This window comes from Orbilia oligospora, assembly GCF_000225545.1.
Source record: "Orbilia oligospora ATCC 24927 unplaced genomic scaffold scaffold00079, whole genome shotgun sequence".
Taxonomy (NCBI): Eukaryota; Fungi; Ascomycota; class Orbiliomycetes; order Orbiliales; family Orbiliaceae; genus Orbilia; species Orbilia oligospora.
This window is the reverse complement of record NW_011645636.1, coordinates 424,862-451,058: the sequence shown is the minus strand read 5'-3', so window position 1 is coordinate 451,058 and position 26,197 is coordinate 424,862. Positions and strand designations below refer to the sequence as shown.

The 26,197-nt window shown below is 45.3% G+C and overlaps 10 protein-coding genes across 10 annotated transcripts; 5 read left to right on the top strand and 5 right to left on the bottom strand.

Moving 5' to 3' along the window:
* Positions 1-1,402: 1,402 nt before the first annotated feature.
* Positions 1,403-1,729, top strand: AOL_s00079g157 (uncharacterized protein; the record flags this gene model as incomplete). Its single annotated transcript, XM_011124032.1, has 2 exons — positions 1,403-1,596; positions 1,702-1,729. The coding sequence occupies 2 exons, from the start codon at positions 1,403-1,405 to the stop codon at positions 1,727-1,729; spliced, it is 222 nt and encodes a 73-aa protein (XP_011122334.1).
* Positions 1,730-2,572: 843 nt separating this feature from the next.
* AOL_s00079g156 (uncharacterized protein) lies at positions 2,573-6,064 on the bottom strand (the record flags this gene model as incomplete). The annotated part of the gene is made up of 2 exons (XM_011124031.1): positions 2,573-5,555; positions 5,616-6,064. The coding sequence occupies 2 exons, from the start codon at positions 6,062-6,064 to the stop codon at positions 2,573-2,575; spliced, it is 3,432 nt and encodes a 1,143-aa protein (XP_011122333.1).
* Positions 6,065-9,464: 3,400 nt separating this feature from the next.
* Positions 9,465-10,554, top strand: AOL_s00079g155 (uncharacterized protein; the record flags this gene model as incomplete). Its single annotated transcript, XM_011124030.1, has 5 exons — positions 9,465-9,474; positions 9,635-9,810; positions 9,872-10,185; positions 10,243-10,309; positions 10,366-10,554. The coding sequence occupies 5 exons, from the start codon at positions 9,465-9,467 to the stop codon at positions 10,552-10,554; spliced, it is 756 nt and encodes a 251-aa protein (XP_011122332.1).
* Positions 10,555-11,695: 1,141 nt separating this feature from the next.
* Positions 11,696-13,147, bottom strand: AOL_s00079g154 (uncharacterized protein; the record flags this gene model as incomplete). The annotated part of the gene is made up of 1 exon (XM_011124029.1): positions 11,696-13,147. The coding sequence occupies one exon, from the start codon at positions 13,145-13,147 to the stop codon at positions 11,696-11,698; it is 1,452 nt and encodes a 483-aa protein (XP_011122331.1).
* Positions 13,148-14,022: 875 nt separating this feature from the next.
* AOL_s00079g153 (uncharacterized protein) lies at positions 14,023-14,989 on the top strand (the record flags this gene model as incomplete). The annotated part of the gene is made up of 2 exons (XM_011124028.1): positions 14,023-14,202; positions 14,543-14,989. 2 exons carry the CDS (start codon positions 14,023-14,025, stop codon positions 14,987-14,989), a joined length of 627 nt encoding a protein of 208 aa, XP_011122330.1.
* A 210-nt stretch (positions 14,990-15,199) lies between these two features.
* On the bottom strand, positions 15,200-17,413 carry AOL_s00079g152 (uncharacterized protein; the record flags this gene model as incomplete). The annotated part of the gene is made up of 8 exons (XM_011124027.1): positions 15,200-15,840; positions 15,902-16,107; positions 16,174-16,452; positions 16,510-16,579; positions 16,637-16,782; positions 16,854-17,036; positions 17,107-17,134; positions 17,236-17,413. The coding sequence occupies 8 exons, from the start codon at positions 17,411-17,413 to the stop codon at positions 15,200-15,202; spliced, it is 1,731 nt and encodes a 576-aa protein (XP_011122329.1).
* Positions 17,414-19,139: 1,726 nt separating this feature from the next.
* AOL_s00079g151 (uncharacterized protein) lies at positions 19,140-20,948 on the top strand (the record flags this gene model as incomplete). Its single annotated transcript, XM_011124026.1, has 1 exon — positions 19,140-20,948. One exon carries the CDS (start codon positions 19,140-19,142, stop codon positions 20,946-20,948), a length of 1,809 nt encoding a protein of 602 aa, XP_011122328.1.
* Positions 20,949-21,106: 158 nt separating this feature from the next.
* Positions 21,107-22,043, top strand: AOL_s00079g150 (uncharacterized protein; the record flags this gene model as incomplete). Its single annotated transcript, XM_011124025.1, has 4 exons — positions 21,107-21,418; positions 21,557-21,721; positions 21,819-21,881; positions 21,984-22,043. The coding sequence occupies 4 exons, from the start codon at positions 21,107-21,109 to the stop codon at positions 22,041-22,043; spliced, it is 600 nt and encodes a 199-aa protein (XP_011122327.1).
* A 489-nt stretch (positions 22,044-22,532) lies between these two features.
* AOL_s00079g149 (uncharacterized protein) lies at positions 22,533-24,427 on the bottom strand (the record flags this gene model as incomplete). The annotated part of the gene is made up of 4 exons (XM_011124024.1): positions 22,533-22,553; positions 22,607-23,620; positions 23,707-24,125; positions 24,292-24,427. The coding sequence occupies 4 exons, from the start codon at positions 24,425-24,427 to the stop codon at positions 22,533-22,535; spliced, it is 1,590 nt and encodes a 529-aa protein (XP_011122326.1).
* Positions 24,428-25,759: 1,332 nt separating this feature from the next.
* Positions 25,760-26,161, bottom strand: AOL_s00079g148 (uncharacterized protein; the record flags this gene model as incomplete). Its single annotated transcript, XM_011124023.1, has 1 exon — positions 25,760-26,161. The coding sequence occupies one exon, from the start codon at positions 26,159-26,161 to the stop codon at positions 25,760-25,762; it is 402 nt and encodes a 133-aa protein (XP_011122325.1).
* Positions 26,162-26,197: the final 36 nt, after the last annotated feature.

Here is a 26,197-nt window from a genome sequence, read left to right as displayed (position 1 = left end):
GAATGTCGAGTATCTCAAAGATCGATCGAGTTTTTTTGCTATATCTTTTTGATACGAAGGGAAAATTCTAAAACCGGTGATACGATCAAGAAGGTCTCAAAGCTTTTCGACTTCGACTGGCCGGTGGCAAAGGGGTGTCTTTTTAAACGGCAATTTTTCAAGTCTTCACTCTATAAATCTACTTCTAAATCCTTATCTAAGGAGTATCGTTTGCGAAGTAAAGTTAACCCTGTATTTGTAGCAGAGCTCTATATTTCAAGATTATAAATTTTTAAAAAATACGACTTCGAACCCGTAACTCCGGTCCACGGCGTCCTGCTAGTAAAAGGGCTCTCCAAATAGAGTCATCTCCACAAACGGCGTAGATCTAAAGACAACTTGGCTGTGCTACCAAAGGCCCAGAGTACTAGTCCGCATCACGGCACAGCCGTCTCCAAAAAGAAACAACATCTCCGTTTCGCCCTATAGAAAAAACAGGAAAAGAAGAAGATAGAAAAAAAAGCTTGAATAAAAGTCGCTGCGATCTAACTTAAGCTCAAATTGCCGACCCGCATACACGGCTAAATCTTAAGTTCTTGTATCACGGTGGTACATACATAAATCTAATCTACTAATGCATACATATGCATGCATGCAAGTTTAAATCTAGTGTTACACCCCGATCTGTTCATCGATCTGCGCCTGGCCTTCAAGGCTAGCTATCGACTCGCAAAAGAAAACCGATGGTGGATTAATCAAGATCCGCTGCTTTAAAGGGGTCTATAGAAATCGATACCTCCTAGAAAATCGATATCTCAAGATGAAGTATACATTTCATATTGGCTTGAGCTTAGGCGTCTGTTTTACTCTTTCAGAAGATTGCACAAAACTGACTAGTATGATAGAGCATAATGCCAATACTTGATAGAGATAATTGATTTATCAATATATTGATGGACCACCCTGTCCACGGGATCCAAATATACTAGCAGGTCTAGCTCGCGGACAAGGCAAGAAGCCCGATGATATTTTGAAAATAGAATTTTCTAAATCCCCGTTTCAATTCCCAAGATTTCAATATCGGGGATTTCTACCATTTGAATCGATCATGCTAGATCTGTAGCATATACGATAAAAATCGGGGATAACAAGGATGTTGAAATCCAAGCCCCAAAACAGTCTGGTAAACCAAAACTAACCCACCAAAAAGAAAAATCCAACAAAGTGGCTGAGTTACATAATTAGCACCGCCACAGTGGCTCAACAAGTACCCTCCAAAATCTTTCCTCTCTTCGCCAAAAACCCAAACCTCCAAATCGACATCACCACAGGACCATCAACCACCACCCACCCCACTATCACCACCACCACCACCACCACCCCTCCTCCAAAAGACAAATACCCATATAACAAAAAAGAAATCATGGCCCCAAAACGAGCCGGCGGCGCTCCATCCGCCATCCGCGCCCCTCACCAGCGCTCCCAACCCTCAGTCCTCACACAAACCTACCGTTTCGTCACAAACTCCGAGAACGCAAGCATGATCCGCTCCGTTGCCGCCTTTGGCGTCGCCGTAGCTTTCCTGCATAGCTCGTTTGCCGAGTTATTGGTTCCTTCGTATGTTTAATATTTCTCATCCCATTGTTTATCCATGCTTCCGGCATGTGAAAAAGAAAATAAGAAGAATGAACAATATGAAAGAAAGTATAAAAAAGCTAATAGAATAATGGTGCTTGGTGATAGATTCTAAATGATATACTTCCTCTATTTACGAAACGGAAATGAAGATCTTACAAAATCCTATGCCTATAACTTTTACAGCTTCAGACAGTATCCGGTATAACAGGATTGAAGGATTTTGTAAGAAGCTACGACCATGATACTCTACCAAGGAACCACGGAATCCTCGAGTTTTCCTTCGAGATACAATACCTACATCCTAGACGGGCACATCTCTCAAAGTGGTACACTTCAAATACTACTATTGTACATATACTTCCTCTAAAAGTCTACACTATTGTAATATAGAACAGTACGGAACAGAATATTCAGCCCGCAGAAGCATGCGAGATACACGAATTGAAAATTAACAAACAAAATAACGAAAATAGACCAAAAAAGCTTCAAGCTCACCAGGAAATAAAAAGTGAAAAAGCATCACGATCAAGCGAATTCCAATATTCTTTTGTTTGCTCCCTTTTTCGTTCAAGAAAAACAATCATGTGAAAAGAAAGATTCAATCTTTTGGTCAAAGGAAATTAATGAAAAGGTTAAAAAATATGGAAGGGCGAACAGAAGTAAATGACGGATGGAAAAGATGAAACAAGAACGCCGATACTGTTGAACCCCCCCTTCCTGGAAAATGCACCGGTTAAGAAACCCCTCCATCGTATTTACACCCTATTCGCTATACCCTTTTCACTATCCTTCACATCTTATGAGTATTCAGAATTAAACAAAAAGAACACCGCGCATGCCAATGAATTACCCCACAAACAAACAGAAAGGAAAAGAAGTCCCAATTATGCAAATCCAGATGTTCCTAAAACACTCCGTTCAAGAGACCACCCACAAAATCAAGGGCAGAAAGTTTTTACCCTTCTTCCCCAGTAATTTCACTAACCAATCGATTTCTCAACCTCCATTCCTCCTCTTCTGTCGTCCAGCTCCTTGAACTTGGTGGCTCATCCCCGTCTGAACCAGCTCTCCTGCCTCCAGGTCGTTCCCTCATCTCCCATCTACTGCTATCGCCACTATCTCTGCTCCCTTTGCTGCTTCCACTCCTAACGCTAGCCCCCGAAGTTTCTGCCGATTGCCTTCTGCCTTCACCGCCCCCATCATATTCCGGTAAATCAAGCTTGTCTTTCTCCTTCTCCTTCTCCTTCTCCTTCTGCTTCACGCTCCCGGATTCCCTCTTCTCTTCCGGGCTCTCCCCACCCAAATATACACCTGAAAACGGTATATCCTCTCCTACTGGCGTCCCAGGGGTTAATGGGTCCCCTACTGGGGCTGCAACAACCATCATCTGCTCTCCTTCTCCCGCAAATCCGCCTGCATTACCCCCATTCAACGCTAGCGCAACTGAGTGTGAAGAAGCGCTCGACATAGTCCTCCCGTGCAACCCATTAATCGGATGACCTCCTCTAGGTGGCAAAACAGGAGGCGGCAACCTTCGCTTAGGCACATCGATTGGCGGCGTCGTGATCGGCTGTCTCTTCGGTGGCGGCGCAGGAATCTCCCATGGCGGAACCGGATACTTGTACTTTCCACTCCCACCATTAGCCTTCCCAGGATCATTATTCCTCTCCCCTTCATCACCCAGAACGCTATTGCTGCTACTATTCCCACTATTCCCGCCTCCAAATATTCCGTTCCCAATATCCATACTCCCAAACCCACGGATCTTGTCTCTAAGATCTGCTTTAGGCGGGGCTTCAACGGGATAAGGCTTTAATTCTCCCTCTGATATACCCAGAGCTTCGCGGCCAGTCATTTCGGATGCGGGGTGGAAACCACTTTCAACGATAGTCGGCACGTTATTACTATTTCCATTATTGTTGCCGGTTTCGTCTTTCTTCCGGGAATTAATATACCATTTTTTGATGGCCAAACCGGTGGATGCCATCGTTGTAGCGAATGCCGTCTTTTCCGGATTTAGTGAGGGCGTTGGTGTAATCCCTGTTGGCGGAGTAGGTAAATCGGTCGGTCCTATAGCCTGCTCGTTCTTCTTATCCCCATCCCTAGTAGTAGCATTCGCTTGATTGTTCGCATTATTGTTATTGTTATTAATATTGGTATTGAACGCCTTGGGGAATGAGAAATTGTTTCTAAAGGTCCCCAGTCGAGCCTTGAGGTTGTCCGCAGGCGCGTTCGTAGACCTGTTCGTTTCGGTGGGCCCGTTTGCTTTCCAGGACGCCGCAGATTTGAGAGATTTAGAATCACTAGTCGCAATAGTAGTCGCCGCCGTTGTCATTGATCCGGTATCAATCGTGGTCACAGAAGACGAAGGCGAAAGCCTGAGCCCGGGCGTAGAACTATCATTAATACTAGGCGAGCCGTAAGGTGTGTGAAACGGTGAACCTCCGTTCCCGGTTGGTCCACTTCCACTCGAGCTTCTAGATCGAGTGATTGACATAACCGAGGACACCGCATCCGACCTATCGTTATCATATTTTGGCTCTTGTCGTTCGGCGCTAGCGTTTATTGTCGTCGTGGCTACTACCGGTGTAGAGGATATGGTTATCGGTGTCCCAATACTAGTTGACCGCCGTCCCTTAGTTCGCTGTATCGGAATCTGAGCCACATTTTCCAAACTCGAAGAAATGGCCTTGTCCTCATCGATAATTGGTGTAGACGATGAAACTAAGGATACCGATCGTCTTGGCTTCGCTACGGGGGGAGGTAGTTTTGGTTCCGGTTCCACAAGTATGGGCATACTCATACTCTTCTCCTGTTCCGTTAGTGGATTTACCACCCCTTCCCCTCCGCCTTCTTCGTGCGACTTATCCTGCTTCTCTGCATCTTCCACTGAGCCCTTCACGTGACCATCAGGAGTCTCCGCAGACTCCTTCCAGCTTCCAGCTTTCATGCTTTCCCATAGACCCCCTCTCAAAGACTCGGAATCCGTAGGAATAAATGGCAAATCGTCCCAATTGGGGCTGACTAGGGTCTCCGCAATGACTTCTTTGATCCTGTTCTCGATTGGTCGAAGAACCAAATTCCACGTAATTTGTCGGCTGCTGACGATTGGCTCAACGGCAATATCCATCTTTGGCATCTCGCTGAATGTAAACCAGAACCGATTCGATGGTGGGGGTTTCAGTCGTAATATCGCGTGCCCTTCTAGTTTCTTAAAGACCACCGCGAGTACTAATGGCACTTGTCGAGGTTTAAAGCGATTCCCGAAAGAAAGAGTTACCACCGTTGATATCTCGATCCTGAAGTTACCAGCATATTTGACATCTCCTTCAATTGAGAACTCTCCGTCTGCCGTTAGTTCTTTCATTTTCGGGTTTGTAATAAACGGTGCGCCTTCTCCGCAGTCTATCTTCTGGACGATGATATTGGACAAAAAGGCTGGCCGTTTGACTCTCGCGATTTTCTTCGTAACTTTCGATCTAATGTGCTCTTCTACCTCTGATGTCCGGTATAATGCCAGAAACACTCTCCCAACAAGCCCGTTTAACCATCGAGTTTGCAAATCCTCTTCCGTGGAATGTAGTCTCTGCACTAACGATATTATGTGCTTGGTCTCAAACCCTAACGGTTTCGACGGCGATGTCTGTCCATCTTTCGATTCTTCCCTCTCCTGATTCTTAACAAGGGCAAAGTAGAAATCCTCCTTATCCGAGCAGTTTTCCGAGAATAGAAAGAATGGTTTCGATGGCGTCGACGTATTTCTCGATGAACCGTTTTCCTTCCGTGATAGCCGAATGGCGTTTCGTTTAATATAGAGTTCGCCTTCCGGGATAACTTCGCCTTCGCCGCCGTAGATGCTAACTGTGTGATGGGTGAGAGATATTACATGACGGACTTCGACTTGTTCAGTATCGTCATAGAGCATTAGATGACCGTGTCTATAGCCTTCATTAGTTCATAATCCTCCCAAAAATCCCACATAAACTCAGATGATATACCTTAAAACTACGAAAAAGACATTCTTCCCCTTCGCATTCGTAGAAACACTCGAGGCTGCAGCGGGTTTCCTTTCAAACAAGCTCCTGTACATCGTCTGGTATACCGACGGCGACTCGGTAGCCATATTCCCATTCGGGGCGGGTCGTTCCGGTGGTTTCCCGTTAACGCCGCCAGGGACGTACTCCCTCGTAACGGCGAAGTACCCTGAAGCGACATCTTTTGGTTCGATAGGCTGGCCGTCTTTGTCTTTGTCCTGACTGTTTTTGCGTTTGAGAGCACCATCTCCAGAGACGAATAGCTTCTCATCGTCGGTAGGTAGCCGAACAGGACCTGGATCGGGATCGCTAAAGACGTTTGGAAAGGAGAGATAGGCGAATATTAGGACGGAGGTGAGTAGCAGGGGGATGAAGGTGAAGGCTCCCAGGAAGTAGGCGAACCAGAAGCCCATCGTTAAGGTTGGCCCAAGACCTGGGGTTGCCTAACGTTAGTAGCCCTGTGGGTAAGAGTCGAGCGGGAGAAACCGGTGACACAAGAATGATAGTTGTAAGGATAGATGTAGAAACGGTTAGGCCATTGAAAGGCGATGTTTCTAAAGATGAAATCCAGCTATTGATGGTGATGGTAGTTCATGGTTAATGGTGGGTCTCTAAAGCAAAGGCGACGGTATGCACGTTGGTTTCGTGATGAGAGCAGGTACAGAGAGCAGGTTGTCGCTTATTGTTCTGGGAAAACTAGGCTCTGCACTGGTCCGCTTCTGTCCGAATGCTCCTGTTCCTAAACGGACAATACTAATAGGTATTCGATCAGATAAATGAATATCTTGGCTTCCAGGAATTACGGTGTCCTCTTCGTGGAGGAAGTGAGCCAATCACTTGATCATGGGCGGGTGGGTTGAACGGTGAACGGTGGATGGGAAATGAAGATATGTTGGAGTTGTTCAGAACATTAACGCCTTCAGGACAGTTCAGCTGCTCGCATTTGGTCAGAACTGTGTCAGTCATGCATGTTCGTTTCGTCCAAATACGGCCATCACGCTGACATGGGCGCCCATTATGTCACACAACGCATTTCATTAAATATTCTTATTAGGTATGTAGACTGTCTCTCGAGATATATAATATAGTATGTATGATCATAATGCTAAATATTAGTATTGTAAGGGCTTTTTTCTAAAATAATAATAATAATGACTTGGGAATATCTTTGATCAGCCCGAGGGTAAACATGTAGGTAAGTAGGTACCTAGGTACCTCTTAGGTATTACAACAAGAGAGAGGTATGTAGATCTAGAGAATCTTTGAGCTCCTGAGGAATGTCGAGGGCCGCGCTCTGTGAATATATATATATTGGCTAGACCCTGAACGCGAAATCCAGAAACAGATCGTGCAGAAATATTAACGTTGTCAGCTGATATTAAAAGCCGGAAAGACTAGGTCGGGGACCCTGAAAGTTTTATGTAACTGCGAAGAACGGATACAGGATCTCTAACCGTAAACGAACGTGATCATAAAATCCAGGTCTTGATTTCCAAGCTCAGGCTCAAACTTCTATACCCAGTAAATTCTAGTGCTATTAGGGCCCATCGATATTCTGGTTACGAGACTGGAAACCTATAAGCACACAATCTTGTAATATTCCACGTTCCATGGATAATAATCACAACTGTTCTCCGACGGGGAAGCAGATGCATAACATACGAGCAGATATATATACGCAGATCGCTCCACAGACACGCCTGGCCTTGCCGTGCCGTATCCGACTGCTTCCAATTCACTGCCACTTTGCACTCGTAAGAGGTTATTCCTTCTATTCCTTCAACAAAGCCCGCCGCGTAAGTCTGTCTCGGGGCGGACAGGGTTGTAGGTCGACTACTTCGTCTTCGTTCTCCCACAAGTGTGGATTCGTTCTAACAACCGCGAAGTCTCTGCTTTGTAAGAATCATCGCTTTAACTGGGATCACACGAAGTCCCCAGGATATAACTGAACTCCTCTCAATTAGAGACAATATATGATAATAACATTTAGTTAGGGTATGTGTGGCAGGAAGAGCTTTTTGATACCCTGTTGCAGAATCATCGGTTATGTGCGTTAGTAAGGTATGTCTGTACCTGATAATATTATCTGACAATGCAAACCAAAAACCGACAAGTACAACCTTAAATTCACCCCCACTCCGGGTAAAAAATCATTAAACGATGAGAAGAAGAAAATTTTTTGAAGATATAGTAGCGAAATAGATATGTCTCTTGGCCGGGCTGTGCTATGCATACTGATGTCCTGTTGTTATTCTCGAAGGTAGTTGCAGGCTTCGCTTGACGATTCTTGGGATTGGCTATCCAAATCGAAACTAAAAGATCGGAGTTTAGAATTTTAAAGCTGCAATTCCCCAACAAAACACCCGGGAAAGGGTCGTCGAGCAATCGAGATGAGCTGGGAACTCGCTTCCATTGTAAAGATTTAATACTAAGAAAGTGAAACTACTTCGAGGGGTTTTCCCGCTGTACGCTACACTCCCGTCGGCCGTCAGTAACATCTGCGAATTCGCCTATTTGATATTTGGGGAAGTTCCAAGGCAAGAATTTCCCCAAAGATAATAGTTTCCCGCCGTAAAGAAGTTCCGACTAGGCGAAATCCAACCTCAAATTGTTTATTTTGTTCGCTTTGAGAATTTGTTAAAGTTTCGTCAAAAGCATGTCAGTGATGCCTGCATTCTGGACCCCATCGTTTAGGGAAGGGATGTGTCGACGAGAACAAACATTTTAAGTCGAACTGGTGACGGGATGACGTATTGGGAATCAGAGACACCCTTGGAGCTAGCAGACCTGCCAAGCGTCACGGACTTTGCAAACTTCATTCAAATGGCTGGGGTAAAAGCACCATGCATTGCTCAAGCATACGTATGCTTGGGAGGCGCTCAATGGCGCTGCCCAGAATACCTTCCTCCGCGGTATTAACTTAGTTGGGAAGCGAAAAACTCTTCAGATCGAAACCCTGCCCGATCATGCTCAGGTGAGTATCTGAAGCTTTAATATTCATTCCAGTTGGCTTGGGGGGGTTCGAACGAGATGGTCGCTGTTATGACGATATCCGTGCGTGGAGCCATAGATCCGGCCTGGCCTAGCTGGTTCAGCGGCAAACCCTGTTTTTCCCAGAGCCATCTGATCATATGAAAACGAAAGCGAAAGCGTCTTGAGGCCGAGCTGGATATGGCGGTTTGATCGAGAATAAAGCCTGTCGCGATCGACAGCACAGCTGAGGCACCCGGAGAATTGGCAACTTCGAGGTCCAAAGTTAATTAGCTTCTGGATCAAAAGTTCCTTGAGAGTTCGGAAACCCGCCCCTCCATTGCAGGGTCAGGATAGTATATATCGTCGGCCCAGCCATTTCCTCCTCGCTTGCAATATCTAATTCCGTCGCTTTCCCCAATCTCTGCCAAAATCCAACTCCATATTCCCACCTTCAAAAGCGCCTTTACTGTTTGTTTTTTTCCGTTTTGCAGCGTCTGCAGGAGGAAAACGAACTGGTTTGGACTGGTGTCTGTTTCTGTGGCTGGCTGGCTGCATCTTCATCTGCGGTCTGTGGGTGTCAGTTGTTAACTATCGTTTATCTGCGTGGTACTTACGTGGTTGTGCTGCTGTTGACTGTTGGTGGGTTTTTCTTTCCTCCCTTCTTCCCTCTCGACCTTTCTGTTTGTTCGCACGTCGCACCCCAGACAACTGCAACTTTACATACACACAGACACCGTCATCGACGTTCGTGTGCCGTTTCGTTCGTTTTTGTTTCGATTTTATAACGATATCGATTCTGACGAAACTACAGCGGAAGCTTTAATTTCTAAATAGTCCATCATGGCCGGAAGTACGTATATTTCCTATCATTCTTATCGATTTGGTCGCTGTTTATATCTGCGCTGAATCTTAATTCACGCGGCAAATAATGCGACAACCCACGTACATATACATCCCACGTTTTTGATGGCCATGTCGCTAACAGTTGGTGTTGTTTCGCCAATATATAGACTTTTGCTTCGCTTTTCTCTCGCTGTTCCTGACGGCAGGCGGTTGTGTCTTGTTGCTTTTGGTTCTACTGGCGGGTACTCGAGATTGGGATCCCTTTTACAGGATTTATTTCCTCTGGGCCGACACTTCTGGTATCAAGGGTGCACCAGCAATTTCAGAATGGACTCTATGGAATGTACGATCAACGCTTTTATATAAACAAAAACGACTCCATTGCTGAACAAAAGATTCTATAGGTCTGCGAATCCTCAGCCGGTAAAGTTGGCGGAATCACGACGAATTGCGGGAATGTACACGCTGCGAACCCTTTCTTGCCTCAGGAAAACTTTGGCACAAGCGATGGCGTTCCAAGTGAGTTTTTGAATAATCACAGAACTTATTACTATCTCTCGCGATTCGTCTTCGCCTTCTACCTCATCAGCTTGTTTTTCATGCTGTGTAGCATGATCAGCGGAATTTTGGCCCTGTGCAGCAGACTTGGGAGTGCCTTGTCTGCCGTCGCTTCCTTCTGGGCCTTCTTCTGCGTGCTCACTCTCGCTACTTTGATGACGTAAGAATCCGTCCAATTCACAGATTGAGCTGAATTGATATTGACGATTATTTATAGTGCTGTCTATACTTTGGGCCGAACCACATTCCACGACGCCGGTTTGAACGCTGGTATTGGATACTACGTAAGTATTCTTTGGTAGATCGTCATGAATATAGTATTAGGCTAACAAACAAATAGGCCTTTGGATTCACCTGGGGCGCCGTCGGATGCATGCTTTTCTCATCGATCTTCTACTGCATGGGCTTCAACTCTGCCCGACGAAATCGCCATCATGAACGCACCATGGAGGCCGAAAAACGAGGTGGGAGACTTCCCTTTTTCCGTCGCAAATCTCCAGCTGAAGAAAGCGCACAACAATTCAATTAAATCTACCCCTCCATAATTGATACCGTAAATCCTATCGTCTCTCAAGTCACCAAATTGACAGCGGGACGATAGCGAAAACGAGATAATGTTTTATGCCTAATTCTCCTTCCTCTTGTTGGTTTCGCTCTTGATGGTTTCGTTCTTTGTTTTCCCCCCAAGCTCCCCCAACCCGTTCGTTCTTTCGACAGAAGATTCAATACTTAAATCATCGGAATTGCCCGTTTCTTTGATACTTTAAAGCTCTTATCTCTATTTTACGACGCAATATGGGATCGAACGACCGTTTTTAATACTCTCTTCTTTCTTCTTTTCCGGGTTATATAGGAAGCATGACCAGTCGCGGATCCTTCCAAGCCACGAGACATTAGACGATTCTAGTATAGCGTTCTCCATTTTTCTCCGTTACGATAGCGCCCCCCGAGCTCATATATTTCTGGACCGAACCCTCGATATCTGGACGGCCGAACCCAAACTTTTGATACTGAAGACCATCGAGCCTATCCCATTCGAATTCCCGTTGGACCGTCCCGTACATATACTAGCGCTATTAACGTTATAACGTCCTTCTATTTCGCCTGGTTTCTTTTTTTAAGTTTTACTCCTCATGTCCTCCCTTTATCTTTTTATGTCCAGCGCTGACCTAAGCCATGTTAACGTTACCAATGTCCTTTCCCTCACGCACACGAAACGCCCTTACTCAATCTCCTGATTTGGGTGTTTTCCATTAATGTCCTCCCCACGATATATATATACATAACCCTTACCTGTATTCTACGTGTCAATAAGTGCGACTCCAACAGCCTTTTGTGTTAACTTTTAATGCCGTGTATAAAACGGTAGCCAGAGGCGAGCGAATTTAATAAGCTTTTATTGGCTTTGATAGTATGGATAATTATATAATTTTATCCATGGCTTCTTTTAAGATGCATGTATGCTTCACCTCGGAAAAGGGCCCTAAAACATATGGGCCATAGGGACGAAGGGGCGAAAGGGTGATAGGTGAGAGGGTGATAGGTGAGGGGGTGACGGGGTGACGGGGTGACGGGGTGACGGGTGAAAGGGTGACGGGTGAAAGGGTGAAACTTAAAGTAGATACATTCTCACGGGATTCTAGTTCCCCGGGATGGTTATAACATGCGTCCTATCCAACAAAGTGGCTTCTTCTCTTTCGCCCTTTAACGTGTCGGGTTTTGGTTGATTCGTTATAATCTTCGATGACATGTGGCTCGAAATCCTCAGGCAACCAAACTGAATTCTCCGCAGGTTTATAATATAATTTGACCTTGTTAATATCATAAAAGTCGCTCCCCATGGCATCATCAGAATCCCAGTTAACATCATGCTTCTTCTTCTGCATATACGGATCTCTAGACTCATTTATCATATGCTCAGAGGAGTCCCAGTCGGAAGAATAGTACTCGACGTCGTTAGTCTCCTCTTCGGGCTCCGTAAAATATATTTTGCCTCTCGTCAACTTCTTCATCTGCGCTTGTTGGAAAATGTCGGCTATTTCATTCTCAATGGTAACTTCAGCTTTCTTTATCTCGTCAGGATCGTTTCTTCCGAGAGTCCATTCTAGAGAATATAGATATCCGTTGCATGAACCCGGTGTGCCGGCCTGTGTGAAACTTTCGAGAGAGTCACGAGCCAAAACTGCGATTCTTTCGCAGACGTTTTTCAGGTATATGCAATTGATCAGCTCAAAGTGTTTCAAAGTTGAAGGCTGGGTTGGCTTCGGGTCGTCGTTGGGGTCGATTTCTAGCTCCGCCGCGCATCCTAGATTATGAATCTTCAGAGTTTCAAGACGTGGGAGCGCAGCGAGCGTTGCTAGGTGGACAACAGGTAAGTTGTTATCGCGAGATACCCGTTGATTACGTATTCCCAGGCGGTTCCCACAGGAGAATTCTCTAATACTGGCAAGGCCTGGCAGCCAAGGTTCCGAAGTCATAGTTGAATAGATCCACAAAATGGAATTGCGCCGAGCTTTCCCTCGCTTGTTGATAGTTGAGCCGCCGCTGTCATACCAGCGTTGAACATCCCAACGTTCACCATCCTCTCTTTTGTAATTGAACATCCGGCGGACGTCAATCAATCTATAGCCATGTGGACCGTTGTGGATCAATTCCCTGGATGTAGGGCCGATGTCGAGAACTTTGAGGTCTTTTGTAAAGCAGAGTATAAACGGTAGTAGTGCCTCGGAATTGAAGCCATCCCGAATAGCAGGATAGATAGACCTAATCTTCCATTGTTCGCAGATATCCCAGATCTTCGAAAGTTCTTCTTCGGTCCAGGTCCACAAAGGGGTCCAGGAACCTTTCCATCGTCGCTGTCTTCGATGCCATTCGACTCTGATTTCGCGGATACGTTGGGCACCTTGAGGGTTTGCTAGAAGTACCCTTGCGAACTTCCAGGCGGATTGAGTTATATGATCGACTTGAAAGACATAGTCTAGCCCAAAAGAACCTGAGTAGTAGATGATATCGCAAAAACGCTTGCAAGTTCGAGCACAGCGAGCATGATCACCGGAATTAAGAGCTTTGTCTTTAAAGATTTGAACGAGAACTTCGGTGGGGAAGAGAGGTAGAGAAGCCATAATGGAAGTATAGCTATATAGGAGTGTATATGATGATTTTGATATCGTGATGTTGGTTTTGATGAATCGGTGAAGGAGGTTAGATTCAATCAAGCGCAGCTTTTTATACTGATGGATTAACTCGGACGCAGCTTCAAGCTCGCAAGCCTTCCTACAGAGGATGGCGCTCTGTGTCCTCGTCTGTGTGGGACGCAGACCGGACGTAGTCATCAGGCCAGCGCCAGGCGCATGCAGGCGCGCACCCCACATCTACACTGTACCTGCAGCCTGGCATTCACATTGCGCATATTGCGTCGTGAACTGAATATCAACATATCCACCCAGTTAACCTTGCGCGTCCTACTTTGTGAGTATGAAATTAAGGGTCAATTATGTAATTAGAACTTTTGACATCGTATCCGCTCTAAAAGTACAAATACAGACAAAGTTCCGGGCTTCGACGGAGCAAGGCCTCGATCAACTTTCAATGAGTCTTGAAATTGCCCAGCAAAAAAATGCAACAATAAAGTGTGTTGCATGGCCACCAAAAACGTTCTAAGTACTTCCTTGCTTAGGTGATTAACCCAGGTCAGATACATTAACGGTTCGGTCCAGCCCTCCGCATCGGCTTCCAAACCGTTCAATTGCATATAAATAGTAATCTCGCCCCCCTGATTCGTTGTTATAAATACAACGTCCCCAACGCGATATCATTCCAATTCAATATCTCTTTCGTAAAAAAACGTTCCCCCCACGACGTATGTACGCACGTGCTCACTTCTATATATTCGTACATGCATCCACAGTTCGGAATCTAAAGGGTTTCTTTCTCAGTTTCTCGATTTGATATCTCTTTGAATCTCGTTTACTAGAAATTCTGCATCTTACGGAACATTATGACAACATTATCAGACCCCGCCGTATTCCTTCGCGCCAAAGAAATCATCGACGATGCGCATCGCGAAGATCCATCTGGACAGGAAATCATATATGCGGATAATGTTGAAAACTATCTAAGGATCTTATTAGCACCGGAGGAGCCGACGAATGTCCAGATTATTGCTGCCAGGTGTCAGGTTAGTAACTTTCTTTCTTTTTATAGCTTTCAACTTGTGTATTCCTGCAGGAGATGTAACCAAGTGAAATCCTGTACCATCGAGAGAAGAAACTATTGGTAAGGCCGGATATGTAAAGATATTAAAAAAAAAAAAACTTCAAAGAAAATAAACCCGCAGATTGCCGTTATAGGGGTGGTTACATAATGATTAGAAGTTCTATGACACATATTAAACGCCATATTTTAACTCTCCATAACCTATACCATGGACCTATCCCAAATTTGCACATACATTGAAGCATATGCATAACCAGAATCAAAACGCTAACAGTCCCCCCTTTCAAATTCACTCCAAACAGCACCTCCGCCGTTTCCTACACCCCCGCTCCACCTATCCAGACGGAAAACCCGGCTACCTCCGCTGGCGCCGTGACCTCTACACCATCCAAGCAAACCACTCAACAACCCTGCTCTCTCCTATCTCCCTCCCAGAATCCGAACTCGAAGAAATCAGCGCCGCAGTCGCCAAAAAGGATTTGCTCGTAAAATCAAAAGTTCACCCGACAACCGTGCTATTGGAAGATGCGGCCGTGTTGGTGTTTTTAAGTAACGAGGTCGAAGGGTTTAAGAAACAACATGAGGAGTATGATGAGGATAAATGGGTGGGGATTGTGAAGAAGACGTGGAGGAAACTTAGTGATAGGGGGAAAGAGGAGGCGGGGAAGTTGTTACCGGGTTTGGAAGAAGGACTAAGGGCAGTTGTGGAAAGGGTAGTTAGAGAAGAGACAGAGAAAGAGGGGGCTTGATCAATGCAAATCCATTAGTTTTGATGTATACGAAATTTAGCAAGTTTCATGAAGGATTTTCTGGTAAAGATATTAAAATTCCCGCCCGCAAGACTATAAAAAAAAGAGAAAAGCGCAGAATATCCTACATGAGTAAACTGCGTAGCTATATCGTATAATATCTATCATCCACCAAAAACCCCCAAACAATTAAAAATATAAAAAACAGACTTACACCGCATCCAGCAAACCCTCGCTTTCCAGTAGCAGAACAATTTGGTGCACAATACTTCTAACATCCTGCTTACTTACATCCACCACCAAGTCTGCATTCTCAGGTGCCTCGTATGGATCATCGACACCAGTGAAGCCCTTTATTCTACCTTCCCTAGCAGCCTTGTATGTTCCCTTCTTATCCGTAGCCTCGCAGTATTCCAATGGTGTGGCAACGTGAACGAGGTAGAAACTTCCATATTGGCTGACAGTCTCCTTCGCCTGACGACGGCTGCCATCGAAAGGTGCAATTGGAGCAGCAATAACGGAAGCACCAGCGCGGGTAAGTTCAGCGGCAACAAAGGCAATACGCTGAATGTTCTTATGTCTGTCCTCCCGCGAGAAACCGAGTTCGGCGGAAAGCTCGCTACGAACTGTTTCACCGAGGAGTAATGTAACAGAACGACCTCCTTGCTGGTTTAGTGTGACCTGGAGGGCACGGGCAATAGCGTCTTTACCAGAGTTTTGATAACCGGTCAAGAAGACGGTGAAACCTTGGCTAGAGCGAGGTGGGTGGGATTCTCGAAGAACCCTGACAACCTCTGGGTATGAGAACCATTCTGGGATGTGGGTGCCATTGCGGAGACGGCGGCGGAGTTCTAAAGAAAATTATATTAATAAAGGTTTTGTAAAAAGATCGAGGATGTGTTTTAGACATACCAGTTCCGGAAATATCCAAGGTCTTAGTACCAGCTGGGACTTCATCGACGGGCTTGTACTCGTCGGTATCCGGGAGATAAGTCATCATCTGGAAAGGAACGACTTCAATTCCTAGCTCTTCCTTGTACTTTTCAACCGCATGCTGGGCGTCATATGGTCCATAGAACTCAACACCAGCAGAGTTCTTTCCGGGGCCAGCGTGATCACTATTTTAATAGTTAGATGTCTTGTCCAAGCTGTACATCTGGAGAATAGAATCCGGAATAGCCTACCGTCCAACAATGAAATGTGTAGCACCATGATTTCTTCGAATAATAGCATGCCAAATAGCTTCTCTTGGGCCACCCATTCTCATGGCAAGACCCAACAGACCAAGGACAGCCATGCCATTTGGATATCGTGGCAGCAGAGCCTGGTATACTCTCACACGGGTGAAGTGATCAATGTCACCTGGCTTGGTAAGGCCAACAACTGGATGGATAAGAACATTGGCGTGTCTTGCACGAGCTGCTCTGACAGTAAGCTCTCGGTGGGCACGGTGCATGGGGTTTCTAGGATCCAATTAGCTTTGGGTTCGGATCGTCGGCACCGGGGGGGTAAGGTGTTACCTAGTTTGGAAGGCGACAATTCTGGACCAACCAAGTTTCTCGAAGTGAGCTCTTAGCTCGGCTGGGGTATCTGTACTCATTTGTTAACTTCGATGCTAACCTAGATGATCTTCTGAGCAAAACTTACAGCGTAGGTCGACATAGTCATAGTGGTTTAGCTTGTTAATAGCATCAAGCTTACCACCGACGTAGAATTCGTTGGCGGTATTGTGTAAATACTTGATAGCAGGGTGTTCTGGGTCTCCCCCAAAAACTTCCTTAGCTTCCAAGTCCCTACAATCAGTGTTAACCAACCATTGACCTTGATAACTAGTGACAGGGCTAATAGAAACAAGACAACATACTTGTTTGGCTTGTAGACATCATCAACGGTGATAATGGCGAGATTGCGGTCATCTCTGAAGTCCACGAGGGCTATTCTTGCACCAGGCTTGATAGAGTATTTATCGATTGTTTCCTGGGAGACATCGAGGGTAATGGGGATAGAGAAGAGGTTTCCGTCGACGAGGCGAAGGTTATTGACGACACTAGACCATAAAGACAATAAGTGTAAGCTCAAGAAAATACCAATTCGTATGGAAAAGAGTAAAGACTAACCCCTCATAGTCCTTTTGGTTCATGAAACCTATTTTTTTTAAAAAAAAAATTAAAAAATTAGTAAAATTGTTCATAGCAAGGGACCTCGGATAAATTTCGGCGAGAAGGAGGTAGAGGCACAAAACTAACCTTCCAACGGCGAAAATCCACCATTGAGGATTAATTCAAGATCGCAAAGCTGTCTCTCAGTAAGATGCAGCTGGGGCAGAGATTCCGCCTCCTTTGCGAGCTCTGCTCTTCTGGGCGCATCACGAGCAAGCAAATCTTTGAGTACCCCGCCGTGGGGCTCGATAGTTGCTGAAGACATTTTTTTTGATATAGATGAACAAACTGTGCAAACAGTGGGGCAAATAAAAAGGCGATACGATGCACGTTCGAGTTCGTCCGATGTCTGAACAGAGCCGGTATTTATAAAAACGAGAATTTAAAAATATGAAAGATGAAGTATGAAAAGAGAGAAGGAAGGAAGGGGAAGGATCGAAGGAGCAGAAATCCAGATTATAAATATAAGTTTCTCAGAAGAACTTAAGACCAGAATTTTCGTTCTTTCCCCCCCGAAGTTGCCCCAAATTTTTTTGCAGCTTTTCAAACCAGCGCGCAATAACTATACTAAGACAGGGCTACTTGGCGATGGCTACAGTAATAGTTACGGGATGACGGTCATTGATACCTGATACCTAGTATACCTGTACCGTAGAGCAGGCCCCAAGCATGCAAGCGCCGGGGTCTGAGATGCTCACTTGGGTCTTAGCTTGTCGGTTGCCGCTACGAATTGGGTAGTCGACTGAGCACGCCATCGCCGAAGCCGCCTCAGGTCTGACTTGATATCCAACGAAGCTGCGGAGCCTGGAAGTCGAGCCAAATCTCCGCAGTTCCGGAGGGGCCGGATACCTGCCGCCAGTACCTTCTACTGACAAAAGATCTTGAAGTTCTTCGAAGTTTTGAATATTAATTATCTGTTCTGGAACGTGTTTTCGGCATGTCGAGAAAATGGCGTCTTCAAGGTTTTACTCGGGTTGGAGTTGTGCTTACGTACTCGGATTTCCCGATGCGGTAGAACGCCTGTGTGACGGTCAAAGACGTGTTGCATTTTGTAGGCAACAACTTTTCTCGATCGTATCATTTCCTCGATAGTATATCATATATTTTTATACTTAATTATGATCATGCAATCACATCTTGGACATCATCGATCAAATAGGATTAGTCTGTTGTGGGGGCATACTAGTGCCAGGGGGTCCATCTGCAGGAGCTCGATATATTCGCCATTTCTCCATCCCTCATTGCATTGCGTCGAATGTGAACATGTGCTATATGCATCAGACTAGTGACTCGACTCGTCTCCATCTGTACATATGTTCATGAATCGTGCAATTTAATCCTCGGCCGAACTTCTTATTCTAGAAAACATACTTTTGAATATTAATCACACTTATGAAATTACAAACTACTTCGAATTTCTCATTCATAATTCCAACATAAATTATAGTTTAATTTTCATATCTAATTTAAGACGATCTTGTGTTGAATGATTTGAATTCGACGATACTGTACAGCCCATGCAGGGTTTGCTCCTATACCAAGATTTCGATACCCATCGAGTCAAGCGGGGCGCCATGGGCTGAAATGTTTGAGCCTCATCATATGGCTTTCAACGAATAGTCAGCACAATTGCAAAGGAACTCGTGAGTACTAGTGTCACCACGGCATACCTGGTTCTTGTACAACAATACACGTAGCCTTGCCGATTCATTCATCGATAACAAACAGATAGCAATATTTACAAAGTCATCGGCTGTTTAACATCTCCCCTTAACCTTCATTGATCGATCATCAAGCTGCCATCGGAATATAAATATAATATTCTAAGAAATTCATATAAGCCGAGCTATAGGCAGGTCAACGTACTAGTAAACCCAGACACCCGGGCCCCGGTCGACGCGACGTTCAACTGAACGGCTATTGCATAAACCACCGCCGGTACTAGTACTCGTTACAATTTAACGTACTTGTACATCAGCCATAAATTCAAAATGAAACCTGCAACATCCCTTTTTAACAGAATAACCAAACCCAGCCCGCGAGAACCCAACGACCCCGAAACAGTACAATACAAATTTTCATTTAGCTTCCCCCCAGGATTTACCGAAAAAGCTATCGAATCCGCTTCAGTAACGGGCTCATTCGCCCACAACTCTTTCAAAACCTACGAACTGCGGGGTCGGGCTTCGACCGGCTTTCAAAAACCCCATAACGCAAGCGATGTTGTCATAATTGAACGCCCCCGTTCAGGGCCGCCATTTGATGGGAAGGTTTATTATTATTTCACTATCAATGGACGGAGGACCATTGATGAATCTAGAAAGAAAGAGGAAAGATGGTTTTTCGGACAGGATGAGCATCGCTGGAATATACTCGAACAAAAAGATTTGATCTCCGAGGTCCCTCCACCTCGAACCCCCCTTTCCCCGCCCGCCCCCCCTCCCTCTCGAGATATGCGAAATCAAAGGGCGACTATACCCATTCAAGCTCCACCGAAAGTCGAGGATGCAACAACCCAACAAATTGTTCCTGCAACTATAACACCTCGAGTCCGTCCTAGACTAAATATCCAACCCAGAAACGGCATATGCCTCTTATTCTTCTTACAAGTTGACCCTGAAATCAAAGAAGTCTCCGTCACCGGAATATACGATGCTTGGGGTCGAAAGCGTACCGAAAACCTGATCTGGAACCCCAAAACCAACTTATGGGAAATTTCCCTTCGAATATCAATCCCGCCTGGCCAAGAAAATATCGAAAGTACGTTTATTGTCAAACGTCCGTCGGGACCCCATTCCACACAAAAGTTCACCTCGGCCAGAATCAGAGGTCAACCAATTGATCTCGTCAATATTTCCGAACCAGTCTTTATCCCTACAAGATTCACAGGAATGTCTCCCGCATCAACTTATTTCGCTACTGTCATCAAAGCGAAGTTTCCTGGATCCAACGAAAACTCTAGATTCGCCATAGCTGGTGGAGATGTAAACTCCTGGAACGCTATCGCTGGGGAATTGAAATGGAACCCGATAAATTCAACGTGGGAGGTTCGTGTTGTCTTTGATTGGATCAAAAGATCTGAGCACGACAAATTTCACTTCCAAATCCGAGAATTCCTCGGCGAGAACCTCGGTTGGAAGAATGTGATCGATAAAAATTTGCCGCATGAAGACGTCGACATTACCCTTGATACCGATGTTGAGCAGCGGCGGCGGGGACCTCCACCCAAGGTAACGAGGAATTATATACCAATATCAAATGCCTATGAGACCAAATGGCCCTTCGTCGAATCTATTTTCGCACTTGGGAAGTATACATTCTTCTGGAGCGCTCCAACTTCCCCGACAAGGATAAACAGAGTCTCAGTCGAAGGCCCCTTTGCTCAGGACCCTTCGATCAGAGTATCTCGCGAACTGAAATGTCTCCCGGACGGCACTTGGTCCCTAACGCTCGAGCTACCGGTTAGGAGAATGCGATATAGGTATCTCGTCGACGGCATGTACCAGACAAATTGGCATGAAAATAGGGAAATGGATAAGAACAACGAAAGATGGAATTTTTTACAAGAGGGAGACTTTGTGGTTGAAGATGATGGTGAAGATGATGCCGATATCACCATTACTCGGTCAACCCTTAAAAGACTGCTTGAAGGATCTTTAGAGTTAGAGCAGCTATCACCAGAGCTTCGGGAGATTGTGGCCTCGGTGAAGCCAAAAGGCCCAGCTCCCGCGGCCAATCAAATGTCTCACGCTCGTGGATTTGAACTATCGGAGCATGCAAAGAAAGCTCTATACTTATAATCATTATCACTAGTGAATTTCCTATTGCCATAGTTAATTTATGTGTACTGGGCTACTAGCTGCACAATAGAGACTAGTACTAGCTTTGTGTAAACTATAGATCTACCCAGCTTCTTAAATTCAACCATATGGCCATGCATGGTCATGTAAGTATATACATGTTAGAGGCAACAGAGCATTGTCGTATTTTCCGCGTTACCCCTCTTACCTCCGACCGTCCACAAACCCCGATCCTCAAACTCGGCGTTAAAACTCCGTCGCAAGCCGACCATTTTTCGAAATCCAACAACAAAGTTACATTCCAAATCAAAAGCTACCAACTTAACTTGACCATTGCATTAAACCCACGACCGACCCTCCTCACAAAGAACTCCCCCACGTCCCCCTTCCCCACCACCAAAAAACACCATCAAATGACCACAGTCATCCCATCCCTCATGGCCGAAACCGCGCTTCAAGTCCGCTCGCTCGTATGTCTATCCTCCAATCCACAGAGTTTCTCGCCACCCTGTTCGAAGCTACCTACCTACCTAGTTACACCCTACTAATCATTCTATTAATAAACTCCCCATATAAAACGGGAGATTTATATATATCAAAAAATATAGTACCGCTCTCTCCTCCGAACTTCTTCACAATTCGCAACCTATAATTTCCGCGAATACGCAAAACGACGTACACGCGATGCCTTTCGTGAACACAGACTTGAAACCGACGAGCGGAGGGTGCAGGAGCTAGTACAGCGGGGGTTGAAGGATTTGAACTTGTTGAAGGTATGGATATACCAAATTCTCCTCCCTCTAGAAGTTACTTGAAGGGATATGAAGGAGAATTTAGTTATGCTAATCCGGTATTTTTGCTTGAATATAGCGACAAACTATGATTAGTTCCTTTTACCAGTTGGATAAACTGGTAGTAGAAGGCGGTGCAGAGGTACGTCCGGACTTACATTCAGGAACAGAGATTGTGGAGAATGGGAAGAAGCATTGAGGACTGCAAAGAACAAAAGTTTCTAACATATAATGCCGGGAACAGGGTAAAGAAAAAGGTAACCGGGGAGGAATCCTACGACAGAAGGAATTGGGATACGATTGATGCCGATATATGGGAACGAGTTAGAACGGAAAAATAAAAATAAAAATAAATAAAAAATAAAAAACGAGGAAAAGTTTTTAAAAAAAGAGAAAACCACCTGGAAACAAGGAACACTGGGAATGAATAGAACACCGACGCTATGGATGTGATTATAATAAAAGTCTAAAAGACGAAAGAGGGGAAGAGGGGGGCGAAGTGCTGATGATATCAGGTGGATGAAAACAAAGAATAACCGCGCATGCAAAGCATAGAGAGTAGATGAACCGCTGATGCATAGAAGGAAAAAGAGGCTGAAGATGAGCCTTGTTGCTCTTGAAGTGAGGGCAATTGTACATATACCCGCCACATAAGTTGATGTCTGTAATTTTGTATCATAGCCGTCATTAATTCGCATTTCTTGATCATGCATGGGTCATCTGAACGAAGGCGTCTAGTCTCGTATCAATAGAAGTGGTGTTAATTGCGCACGCAAATCCGATGCAAGATGATTCAACGACGCATTCCACTCCCCTATATCCAAACAATTAGTAACGGATTGATAAGGTACCATGTAACATACTTACCGTCCTCCCTCCGGACACCTTCAAATTCTCCTTCGAAACTAAGGAAGACCTCTTTCCTTCCTTCCTACTAATAGGCGCAGAAGGTGGAGGCGCAAACCCGTCTCTATCCGCATTTCTCCTCTCTTGTAGACTAAGTTCCGAGTCGACAGGCTCAAGACTACCCTTACTATCCTTCATCTCCACATTCCTCTCTGCATCCCTTTCCATCTGACCCTCATAATTTCTAAGACAACTAGCCCCTACGGAAGTTGTATTTCCCATAAATTCAGAAGTTTTAATATCTCCAGTCCCTCCCCCCCTTTTATCTTCTTCCTCAACCCCCATTTCATCTCCCTCGGGTACATTCAACCCCACTTGCCTCTCAAATCTCTGGACCGCCTGTCGAACATCCATAATCTGCTGGTCCATTCGCTCATGTTCCTGTTGCATCTGTTCCATCTGCTTTTCCAAACCATCCAATTCCTGATCTTCAGTCCGCTCCTCAGCTCGTTCCTGCTGCGAACCCCATTGCAATAACCTCGGATCAATACTCGCCTCAACCCCACTTTCAACTCTTCTCAACCCCTCAATATTCCCCTCTTCCCTATCCTTTGCTTCTTCCCCATCGTCTTCATCCTCCTCCTCATCCTCTTCCAGAAACCTTTCTAAATCCTCGTCTCGTTGTTTAACCCACTCCTCTCCCTCCCCCTCTCCCTCGCCGCTACCACTATCTCCGTTCTCATTATCGTTATCTTTATCATCGATTCCAAAAGTTCCAGACTTATCTTCCCCATACGAAAGCGGTTGGCCCGGAACGAGTATTATGTACTTTCGTCTTCTTAGTAATACCGAAAGATTCGAATAATCTGCCTCAAAAGTTCTAAACCTGCCCTCCAAAAAATCCCTTCCAAGGATATTATAATGGTTGAAGTTTGAATGATCGTCCGGAGCGTGAAATAGGAACGGCGTACCGTCTACGGAGAGTTGGTAACGGGAGTACTCAAACTCGGGTCCGCTGAAAAAAACATCCACGGCCTTAGTTTATAAACATCATCACCATCGCGGGTCAGTAAATGCAATAATTCGGTAGGTATCGTAAGGGGTTATACAAAGAAACTCACATCAAAACTCAAAAAACTACACGGACTCCCCATCCACACCAAAAAAGGAACCTTAACAATCTTAGTCCACATCTCCTTTCCATCCTCCTCTTCCTCACTCATATTCTTCTTTCCTTTCCCTTTATTATCGTAGCCCTTACTCCCCGAAGGTCCACTAGGACCAGAAAGAACATCTCCCATGGTCGTATCATCATCAGTAGACTTTGCTTCATCGCAATCCTCCCCACAAAACCTTTTCTTAGCGGGTCTCCGCTGGTAGGTCCGCGAACAGGTAAGCCAGACAAAATATCGAAACGTCTTATCTCTATCGTAGATGATTCCTCTAACGTGACTTTTCGCACGCAAGTAGACTTCTTCTGGTGTAGCCGGGGAGTAAGGGTGGACTCTGAGTTGGGTGGCGACTTCTACTGCGAGTACATCTGTTCATTATTAGTTCAGATAGCCTTTTTAGACTGTGTATTTAAGCAAGCTATTGGGATAGGGAAAAACGGATAAAGTAGTAGTTCAATACCAGCTCACATCTCCTCCAAATAACCTAGGAGAAGCGTAAGGGCGTTAAGGCGAAAGGGAAAAGCTAAAACTCACCAGGATCCTTCAAATCCACCGGACCACCTTCAAACACACCAAATACCTCGCCAGTAACTCGCTTGTACCTATGACGAGTAATTGGCTCTCCAAGCCCACGAGGGAACTGACGTTTCAAGTCACTTAAATTTGTCATTGTCGAGAGAGGAGGAACCTCCAATTCGACAATTGGAACGAATGGAATGCTCAAATGTTCAGGAGATTGTGTATACCGTTGTCAAGGTAGTAAAGGTATGAGAAGAAGAAGTGGGTGGGTCAGAAGGAATATGAAATCATAGGAGAGCAAGATTGCTGTTTATGAGGGCATTTTGATTAACGTGATCACCAGGAAGGCAGCTCAGTCTTCATGTTGTTTATATGGCTTATTCGGAATTGTGGTATATTATGCGTTGTATTCTACAGCCCAGCCTAGTCTTGGAGTCCAGCTATCAACACTAACAGAACCGCTATCACTACATACATTACAATATCACCACCTAATTTAGTTCTAATATCACGCCTACTGGAAAAGTATTACTGATGCTCTGATCCCAATTCGAAAAGCTGTTCCATTCCATGATATATGTTAAATGTTAAATTTGTATCAGATATCGCTAGAAGGGCATCGTGATACAATCCATAGGAAAAAGAGGAATGAAAAGAAGGAACAGTGTCGAAGTAGAAATATTCAAAACAAGAGAGTTAACCGAGATACCAGCGTCGGGTTGGACGACACCATATTGACGTCATGTGAAGTGACAAAGCCGTATGAAATCCTGATACGACATCATCGAGCGAGTGTCCGGAAGTTGTGAATATATGTGTATAATAAAAAGACGGTTTACGAAGCACGATATCTGTATGCGTATGTAGATATCATGCATCGCGTCGTCCAAAAGAAGCAGGCACGTTTCTGTGACGAGACAGCAAAACGGCTGCATAGATGTGTCGAATTGTTCCGAGGGTATTATGACCGTAAAAGTCGTAACGAGTTACCGAGGAACGATTAAAGTGTATCGTCAACCTCGTTTGAGCCCTTCTTCCCAGAATTTGATCATACTCACCTGATGGTGTTGATCGGGAACAGGGTGTAGGTACTTACGAAATAGAAGATGTAAAGACCCATGATGCTTTCTGCGTTCGACGCTCCTCGCTCTCGTTCCATGACATTACCTATATACTTCACCTAATTCTAAATACCTTTCTTCTCCATGCATATACAGCCCATAAACCATAAACGCCTTCCAAACTTTTTAGATGCTGAAGACAAAACAGATCCCGCTATAGCGTCAGACAAGATCAAACAAAAAGAAACAAACCCCTTTAAATAAGCGTCCATAAACCGAAAAACGCCGACCTTCCGATATATCCAATGCCTGAAGTATTAAGCAGTAATCTCGAAATAAATTCTTCGAGTCCGTAAAATAACGAGGATCATCAAAAGGACATGGCGTCGTGATCGGAGCCAAGTATTTCTGAGACCGAGGGTTTAGTTACCGTCTCCTCCAAATCGCTTATCAAGCTCAGCCATAATTTGTTCTTCGGTCCAGCCGCTGCCAGTGGCCTCCCCAAAGAACTCCTCCATCGCTGCCATCACTTCCGGGTCAGTCGAAGGTCCTAAGAATGCCTCCGACACCACCGACTGTGGTGTCTCGGGCTCTGGCACCACATCGCTGAAGTAATCCCCCATTTCGGCCATCATCTCTTCCTCAGTGTAGTCCAGAAGTGGTGGCACTTCTCCAAGGTCGGGGGCCGAGCTGTCCACAGCATCCGGCCCCGGCATCCAGTCTCGTAAAAACTCCTCCATCTCAACCATCATATCCTCGGTGAAAGGGAACGTATTCGCATCGAGCTCTGGGGCGGCTGGTATCGTGTTGGGAGCCTGAGGCATCCCGGCAGGGTCGAACGGAAGCTCGCTCACAGCGGC